This window comes from Aotus nancymaae, unplaced genomic scaffold, assembly GCF_030222135.1.
Source record: "Aotus nancymaae isolate 86718 unplaced genomic scaffold, 86718_ANA_hifiasm-v0.15.2.pri h1tg000025l, whole genome shotgun sequence".
Lineage (NCBI taxonomy): Eukaryota > Metazoa > Chordata > Mammalia > Primates > Aotidae > Aotus > Aotus nancymaae.
This window is the reverse complement of record NW_026988438.1, coordinates 17,582,445-17,592,483: the sequence shown is the minus strand read 5'-3', so window position 1 is coordinate 17,592,483 and position 10,039 is coordinate 17,582,445. Positions and strand designations below refer to the sequence as shown.

At 35.6% G+C, this 10,039-nt stretch overlaps 1 protein-coding gene across 3 annotated transcripts in view; it reads right to left on the bottom strand.

Moving 5' to 3' along the window:
• Positions 1-528: 528 nt before the first annotated feature.
• Positions 529-10,039, bottom strand: part of FAM133B (family with sequence similarity 133 member B) — a 32,770-nt gene continuing 23,259 nt past the window's right edge. For all 3 annotated transcript variants that reach the window (XM_012450820.3, XM_012450818.3, XM_012450819.3), the window contains 3 exons: positions 8,498-8,590; positions 5,439-5,486; positions 529-2,105 (listed from right to left, as the gene is read on the bottom strand). In XM_012450820.3, coding sequence (XP_012306243.1) covers positions 2,019-2,105; positions 5,439-5,486; positions 8,498-8,590 — 228 coding nt within the window. In that variant the 3' untranslated portion in view covers positions 529-2,018. The remainder of the gene's footprint in view (positions 2,106-5,438; positions 5,487-8,497; positions 8,591-10,039) is intronic.

The window sequence follows — 10,039 nt, the reverse complement described above, 5'->3', positions numbered from 1 at the left end:
CTCTGTCAAATATTCTTTTCTTTGCATATCTTGTGAGGAGACTGTTAAGGCTACCTTCAGAGGACTAGAAAAAAAGTGTTGCCTAGACAGTTAACAGTCTGAAAAGAGTAGTTTTTTGCCAAATCACTTTCTTCCCCAATCTAATAAAATAAACTGTTGCTTCTAGTGGGATATAATCATCATATACTGGACTAGTCTGTAAACTTATACTTCTGTGTCATAACAAAAGTGATGAACATACGACCTGATAAATTTATCTTCTGGCATTTTCATGAACAATTCTAGAAAACTTTCTTCTGGATGTAAAATGTCCCTCAAATTTTCTGAGTATTCAAAAGCATATAGATATCTTTTACTAGGAAATAGTATGTAGTTTTGAGTATTAAATTTAAAGAAACCAAGAAATTTTTTTTTTGCAGCTAAAAATTTAGGGATATGTCTTACCTATCTACAACTTAACATCTAGGAGTGTTTCTTATCTTTATAAGTTTACTTGCAGTCCAAAGGGAGCTGATAAGAACACTGCTATTTTAAAGTAAAATAGCTATTTATTCAGCCTGTTGTCATGCCAACATGTTCTGTGCATATTCCACTATAATTAGCACGCCCTTTGTAATAGGCAAAATTGTACATCAAGTTGTATTTCATGTTATCTGATTATATAAAAATGAAAATGAATTATCAATTCCTTTTAACATTCCTAGTAAACAATTCAGCAGTAGATATGAGGCACAAAATCTTAGTAAAATATGACACAGGAAGAGCAATAATGTAACTCTTATTTAAATTAAACTTGTCATAACTTGTTATTAATATGCAAAGACAACAAACTTTTAAAACATTACGTTTACTAAGATTCTGGCAATAAGACACAGCATACCAGGCTTGCCACTTAACTTGTTTATGGTAAGGTAAGTCTCAGCTTCAATATGAAGCTTTTTTTTTTTTTTTTTTTTTTTAAATCAAAACCCTGCTTTTTACATGCTAAATATCTTGGCAAGTAGGCCATTAAACATAGTAATGAACTTAAGACAGCAAGAGTGAGGAGTTAACAAAAGCTAAACATTGCAGCCTAAACAAAATTCATACAAAAAATAAACTATCACTGGTTACATAAAATTTTCCTGACTGGTTAAAACTTAGTATAAAACATGCATTTTAGAATCTTTAGCTATCAAGTTCAAAAAGTACCAGTGTCTATTTAAAATAATTCCTCTCCCAAGCCAAAGTATAATCAAAATTAATTCAAATGACATAACACATTCTAATGCTAAAAAATATTCATTATTATTGAAGTGGAGGTAAATCCCAGAGCTTTTGGGGCTTTCTCATGCTGCAAATGGCTGTTTCTCTGGTTCACTCAAAGCAGCATATGACAGCATCCAAGGATGACATTAAGCTCAGTAAAGGGCAAGACTGCTGGTAGCCAGCTCTGACCTCCCAGTGAAGCATGGCTACTGTGTCCACAATATAGGATGTGTGAAGATCAAAGGCACACTATTCTGCTAGTGAGATAGCAAACCACCTCCCTCAACCCTAAAAGCTCCTTCCCCAGGTAAATACAAGTATACGAGGGGAAAAAAATTAAAATACACTTATCTACAGAGTAAGAGTTCTGAAATATTAATGTAATCCCTCCTTCAAAAATTTTAACTAGAGTCATCTGGTCATTTCTGATTACATCTTAAAGGTGTATCCAGATTCAATTTCTGTTGCTTTATCCTTAGACACTTCTAGTCAAGAGTATTAATTTTATTCCCAAATATCTTAACCACTAGTACAACTGCAGTGTATTATCTCCCAGAGTTATCAAGCACTGAAAGAAACAGATGTTCAAGCAGCAGGCAACATTTATGGCCCTTTCACACAGTGGCATCTGAGTGGCTACTTAACAGTCCAGGAATAATTCTAAAAACAAGAAAATTCATGCATTTTAGTAAGTATGTTGTAGGTTTCACAGTTGAAATTTCCTCAGACATTGCACTTTCTTTATAAGAGAATCCTGATTTTTCTTAATGTTATGGTGAGTCAGGACTTGAACTAGCAGCCTTCTTTTTCTTCTTCTTACTGTGTTTCTTATGCTTCTTTTTCTTTTTTGTTTTTTCCTGTGAAGATAATTCCAGGTTAGACATTACTATATACAAATATGCGGATTAAAAGCATCTTTACCATGCTTCTTCTAAGCTACCACATAATTATTCCAAACAATCCACACAACCAAGTAAACTACTCAAAACATTTCTTGAAAAGTCTCAACAACCAGAATCATATGAGGACTAAGAGTTCTTGTTGATTTTCAAAAAGATAGGGAGAAACTCTTAAGTCATTAGCACATTAACATAATTTCTAACAAAATTTCCTGTAGGAAATAATCAATTGAATCATGCTCCCAATCACTATATTTTATGCTATATAACTTCTAAAGGTAAAGCAATTGCAGTTACTGGAAAGGAGTAACCACAGAAAAACATATTTGTTTTTATAAAATAGTTTACAGATAGAACAGAAATATTAAATGTGCTACAGGTATTGCGTACTGCTCAGACTGGCAGCACTACTTGAAGTTATCATTAATTATTAAATTAAATTATTATATTAAAATCAACTAATTAGTACAAATTATCAATGTATAGTTAAAAAGTCTATTTTGCTAAGCAAAACAGATGTCTGATTTTTAGAACAAAATGCCACTAAAGCCTGGTAAAAGTAGTTAAACTATGAGTGGATAAAAGAGAGCTGGAGTTTTGTTGAAGTCTGACTCTCCTATTTCTGTAACAGAAGGCAGAACTTTTAGAAACACAGATACTTGGAAAGGTAGTATCAAATGAGAGATTGCTGTTAGTCTATTGATATTCAAGAGAAGAAAATGAAAAGCAAGAAAGGAGAAGAGACCTATAAGGATGGCAACAGCAGAGCTTCCTACCATTTCCTATCTATCAGCACTGTTCACTCTCCCCTCTCCCAAAGTCTCTATCGCTCTGTGGCACTAAGCTAATTTTCATCATTCTTTTTTCACTACATGTTTAAAGTACATAGGGAACTTTACAGAGTCCAAAATCTTGTAATTTGGGCTTTTAAAACTAAGTTTTGGGTATAGGCTGCTTTTTCATAAAAGGACAGCTGACCACTCTCTTCTAAAAATAATTTTCTTCTTAGCTTCCATTACACCTCTCTGTTGGTTTTCTTCTATTAAAAAGACCTCTTCATGTACTTTGCTGACTCTTGTTCCTCTGCTTGGCTTTTCTGGGGCTTCCTTCCCTTGTTTTCCACACACTCTCCCAGTCACATGCTTTATACCAATGATGCCCAATCTTTATATGCAGTCCTACACTTTGACCTCAGGACTGTAAGTGCCTCATTAACAGCTCTACCTGGGATGTCTAGTAGGCATATCTGAAATTTCCACAACAAAAAGCTTCATTTTTCTCTCCAAATCCTCAGCCATCTTAGTAACTGGCACCACTAATCTGTCATTTTGCTTAAGTCAAAGAATCTAGGCTATCTTTGATTCTGCTCTTTGCTATAACTCGACTGCCCACATTCAAATCAGGCAAATCTTACCATTTAAGTAGAAAATATATCTCAAATCTATCCTTGCCAGTCCAACTCCATTACTATCATTGCAGTACAAACAACATTCCTCATTTGTGCCCACTTACCTCCTCTACCAAAGCATTTACAAAATAGAAAATATTTAGGTCACCCTCTTTGTTTAAAACTCTCAAAACAGCTTCTTCTAACATTCTGATGAAATGGACTCTGCTGTGTGATGTAAGCAGGCCTTTGCTTACTTCCTACCCTCATTGTATGGCATTCCTCTCTCCTCACCAGGCTTATACCACTTACGTTCTCAGTCCTTTAAATAGATCAAACTTATTCTCATTATAGGTCCTTAAAAGCTCTTCTCTCTCCCTAGGATATTCTTCCCTTTGATCTTCACATGGTTGGCTCTTTCTTGTAAATCAGATTTCAGCTTAATTTCACTTCCTCAGAGAGGATTTCATGAGCTTCTCCCCACAATCTCTCTCTCACGTGTCATACTCTTCTATCTTGTACTCCACTATATTCAAAGATTTAGAAAACTGCCTACATAGAGATGCTTCATATATACACACTAGCTGAAAGCATGAAACTGTGAAAGTATGCAAATACTAATTTGGTTATATCTTAATTAATTAATCCAAACCACAGACCAAAGCTGTCTTTACCCAAATTACTTAAACATTCAGGAAAAAAAAAACAACTTATTTGTCATCGTGGGCTTGGAGCACGTAAAACGTTATTTCTGAATCATACATTACTAGGTAAGCCTTCCTATCAGAGAAGGCACTTCATTTTTAGATCAGGGAAATTCAGGGAAGGGGTTACTCAAACCTACAAATGATGATGTTTTCATTTTTCTTTCACCTTTCCCCAAGAAAATGCCTCCGAAGGTCATACCTCACATTTACAGAGGGCCCCCTAAATTACTTTGCTGATATTGTATTTGCAATTACTCTCTGAAAACAATCTCTGTTAACCATTTTCTCTTGGTTGATCTGCTTCTTGCTTGGATACTACTTCTATTTTCCTTAATTTGCCTCTTTTTTCTCTTTTCTTCTCAATTTGCATTAATAGCAGAGGTTGGCTTTCAAAGCTATCAAAAGAATCATCTTTATTAATGAGTCGTTTAAATTGTTGTATTCTTGCTTATTTTTTCATTGCAGCTAGTGCTTGGAGAGGTTTTTTCTGTTATTACCAGATTTGGCTGTTTGGAAGTAACCACTATCAAAGATAAAGGAAATCACCATACTTTGATCTCTTATATTTCATATTGTAGCTTAAGAAAGTCAAAGAGCATTTGAGCTTATATTTCTTCTTCTTTTTTTTTTTTGAGACAGAGTCTTGCCCTGTTGCCCAGGCTGGAGTGCAGTGGCGTGATCTCTGCTAACTGCAACCTCTGTCGCCTGGGTTCAAGTGATTCTCCTGCCTTAGCTTCCTGAGTAGCTGGGATTACAGGTGCCTGCTACCACATCTGGCTAATTTTTGTATTTTTTTTTTTAATTAATTGATTTTTTCTCTTTTCCTCTACACCTAACCAATGTGCATATATATAGATACATATATATTTTTTTTTAGTAGAGATGGGGTTTCACCATCTTGGTCAAGCTGGTCTTGAACTTCTGACCTTGTGATCTACCATGCCTGGCCTGAGCTTTTATTTCTAACAGTAAAATACTGACGTGAAAACAGGACATGCTTGCTACCAGGGTATTCTTTATTTTTCCTGAACCATTTTAACTTTCTCCTACCAATTAGGTGAAGCTGCTGAACACCACACCTTTCCCAACAAATACTTATATGGTCCCAGTAAATCCAATCAAGCTTTACCATGACCCATTTTATATTAAACCAAACCACCTATACTATTGTCTGTAAAAATGTTAAGAGATACTTGCTGTTGCTTTTTCTCGTTCTTCACTGCTTTTCTTCTTTTTGGCTCGTACCTAAAAAGTTTAAATTTTTGTGGAGAACAGAAGACAAACATGTAATTTGTACTCAAGGCATTTTTATTTCAATCTCTATCTTGCATCTTCAAAATGTAAATGTAAAAAACATTTTGACAATCACAGGACACTTAAAGTAACTCCTGTTATATCTCAATGAGGTTTCAATAAAAAACACATAAAGAAAGGACAATAAAGATGTGAACTCTCTAGACACCTTCTCTTACATTCCCTTTCAGCACCTAAAAAAATGTCGTACAGTGGAAAAAAACATGAGCTCCAGACTAAGTGCGGTGGCTCTCGCCTGTAATCTCAGCACTTTGGGAGGCCAAGGTGGGAGGCTCGCTTCAGCCTAGGAGTTCAAGGCCAGCCTGAGAAAAATGGTAAGACCCCCTGTTTGCACCACGGCACTCCAGCCTGGGTGACAGAGTGAGGCCTTGTCTCAAAACACACGAATAAAACATCAGCTCTGAAATGAGACAAATTCCAAAGTCTGAATCCTATCTCACTCTCAACATCTGTAAAATGGAGATAATATTCACCTTCAAGGGGAAGTACCTGAAATATAGCAGGTATTTCTCTCACTCTATGGCGCTCAACAAATGGTAGCTCTATATTCAGTGTAGTTAGTATAAGCCAACAGATTAAAATTCTTCTAAGTAAGAATTATCATCCCATTTATATTTTATTTCAATCTTTTTGAGTGTGGTACACTGGATTTAAATTAAACTGAGGTTGGGAGTAGTGGTTCGTGCCTGTGATCCCAGAGCTTTGATAGGCCAATGTGGTAGAATTACTTGAGGCCAGGAATTCAAGACCAGCCTGGGTAACCTAGGTAACTCCACCTCTACAAAAAAATTTCTGTTAAAAATTAGTGTGGTGTGGTGGCATGTGACTGTAGTCCCAGCTACTTGGGAGGCTGAGGTGGAAAATCACTTGAGCCCAGGAGTTCCAGGGTGCAGTGATCTATGATTGCACTGTTGCACTCCAACCTGGGCAACAGAGCAAGAACCTGCCTCTAAAAAAAATTAGAATAAATAAACTGAAAGTTGCCAAAGCTTATGAATATTTCATGTTAAGTCCAAATGTAAGATATTTCATATTAAATTTGCTATTATGTAGCAAATGTAATACAATACTAATATATTACATAGAAAGCAATATTTATAAAATTGCCTAACGTTGAATTGTGTGGTTTTACTGACTACAATATTAAATATATGTCAAATACACAAAAATGCAATTAATAATAAAAGGAAACATAAGGACTAAAAAAATACAACATATAAGGATTAGAGATTATAAGCTCACAATACAGATCATTAGCTCACTAGCTCTCTTTATGGAGCACCTAAGAAACAATTATTTTTATTGTTATTCTTGTTATTACAATGACTAAAGGTGACAGTAGATGTACTGCATTCATGTTTAGCCAAGCACAGATGAGGGATGCTGTCACACCATGTCCTGAACAGCCCTGTACATCCTCCATGACTTTTGAATAGCCTGCTAAACATTCATGTGATTAATCTGTTTGTAATACAGAAACTAAACTTTTTTTTTTTTTGACAGTCTCACTCTGTTACCCAGGCTAGAGTGCAGTGGTGCAATCTTGGCTCACTGCAACCTCCAACTCCTTGGTTCAAGTGATTCTCCTGCCTCAGCCTCCCGGGTACCTGGGATTACAGGTCTGCGCCACCATGCCTGGCTAATTTTTGTATTTTTAGTAGAGATGGGGTTTTGCCATGTTGGTCAGGCTGGTCTTGAACTCCTAACCTCAGGTGATCCATCTACCTGGGCCTCCTAAAGTGTTGGGATTACAGGTGTGAGCCACCACTCCTGGCCCAGAAACTAAATTTAAAAAAATATATATATTTTTTAAGAGATGGGGTCTCAATATGTTGCCCAGGCTAGTCATGAACTCCTGGCTTGAACTGATTCTCCTGCAACAGCCTCCCAAATTGCTGAGATTATAGGTACCATAAGAGAGTCACTGTATCCAGTCTCTTGTGCAGGATTTTAAGGTACAATGTAATGCCACTGTATAGTTTTTAAAGGGCATATGTTATATACATGCTAGAGCCTGCATTTTGTTTTTTCTTCTGGTGTTTGTTTTGTTTGTTTTCTGGTGTTATGGCATTTATTTATTTATTTTTTGAGATGGAGTTTCACTCTTGTTGCCCAGGCTGGAGTGTAATCGCACAATCTTGGCTTACTGCAACCTCTGCCTCCTGGGTTCGAGTGATTCTCCTGCCTCAGCCTCCTGAGTAGCTGGGATTACAGGCACCTGCCACCATGCCTGGCTAATTTTTTTTTTTTTTTTTTTTTTTTCAGTAGAGATGGGGTTTCACCATGTTGGCCATGCTGGTCTGGAACTCCTGACCTCAGATGATCCACCCACCTCAGGCTCCCAAAGTGCTGGGATTACAAGTATGAGCCAACGCACCCAGTCTGGTGTTACCACAATTCAAGCATTTACACTGAAGTACAATTTCATAAAATTACACAATGCCTTTCGTAATTTATCAGCTCATTTAGTTCTCACAATAAAGTGATAGGTTTCCTTCTAACATTTCTTCTCCACCTCATCACTTTTCTACTGCCTGAAAAGTAGCGCAAAAGAAAGCTAAATAATATCAATTAAACTAAGATAGTATATGCAATGTTCTGTTTTAACAATGTAGGAGAACGTTGGGTTTCAACATGCTGTACGTTACACAACTTCTTTCACGTAATAAGAATGGTAGTATAATAAAAAGAAAATATTAGAAGACTAAAAATAAAATATCTCAGATTGGAAAGGTATGTGGAAATATGGTTAATTATAAAAACTAATAGATAATTGTCTTCTGGAAAAAAGGAAAACTTATTCCAAAATGAAATAACTTTCTTTTTTTCATACTAGAAAGGTGAATAAATTAAATATGAAATTTCTTTTTACTGATTCCTATTTATGAAATCAATAACTAAGCATTTTAAAGTAGAGAAAATGGATTTGATCATATACTCACCTCCTCAATATACTCTGATTCTGACAAGGACTCAGATGATAAAGGTTTATCTTCAGAATACATCTTTCTCTTTTTGCCGAGTCCTTTAATGTCCTATGAAAAAAAAATACATTTATCTTGACTTAAAAAGATACACTTTGTCACACAGATTTTACGTTTCTATTTAATTATTCTAATTATTACAATTACCCATTTTTATTTTAGAATGTCTAAAAATTGTGACATTTACCAGGATTTAAGTCTTTAATTCCACTAAAGCAATATTAAATAACTTAGAAAGAAATAACTATGTCTCAATTTAGATGTAATATCCTCCTTATTTTCTTAAATTATACAGAACAGACTTTTAAACAGTCATATGAAACCATGCAGATGGTATAAGATTTGGTTCCTTTGTATTCTAACTCTTTTGTTTCCACCCAGGATTGGATTAGACAGGCCCAGTACTGCAGAAAAGAAAACAAATGGGTAATTATTTGCAATGATCTAAAAGGATCTCTACATAGTAATTCCTAAAGTGTTAAATGTAAATTTGTGTTAAAAAAAATTTTAACCTCTAAGTATTTTTAATGTTGAAAAATGAGTAACTCTGGAGAAAGAAAGGGGACTGAGACTGGGAGTAGCACGTAGGGACTTAAATATATATCTGAAGAAATAAAAAATTAAAAAAACACCCAAAGGAAGTATAACAAAATGTTAAGATTTATTAGAGCTGCATAGTGGATATGCTCATTATCATCTTACTATTTTTCATATAACTGTTCTGTATGTCTGAAGTAGTTCATAACGAAAACAAAACTACACAATGGAAAAAATGTTCACCACGTAATCTTACATAAAAATTCAGGACGGCCGGGTGCAGTGGCTCATGTCTGTAATCCCAGCACTTTGGGAGGCCAAGGTGGGCGGATCACCTGAGATCAGGAGTTTGAGACCAGCCTGGCCAACATGGTGAAACCCCATGTCTACTACAAATACAAAAAATATCAGCTGGGTGTAGTGGTGCATGCCTGTAATCCCAGCTACTCAGCAGGCTGAGGCAGGAGAATCACTTGAACCCGGGAGGCAGAGGTTGCAGTGAGCTGAGATCGTGCCACTGCACTCCAGCCTGGGTGACAGATTTTATGTTTTGAGACTGCCTCAAAAAAAAAACAAAACAAAACAAAACAAAACTCAGGATATAAAACTTTTTATACAGCATGAGTCTAATTTTGAAGACAGACAAAAATGCAGAAAGTAAACTAACGGTGATGATCTCTCTATGGGCGAGATTACAGGTGACTTCCTTTTGTTTCTGCAAACAGCACTGTTATTCTGGCTAAAATGTTAAATGTTAATTGTAAGAAAATGGATCCAAATCTCACTACCAGAGATTAAACATCATTAAGATTTTTGGAAACATCTTTCTACATGTATGTTTACAAATACTACATAAATACTTGCCATTTGGAACCTGTTCTTCTCACTCAATAATAACTTTCCACGACAACTACAACATCATTTATGGCTGCATTTAACATTCACTGAAAGTATATGCCAGAA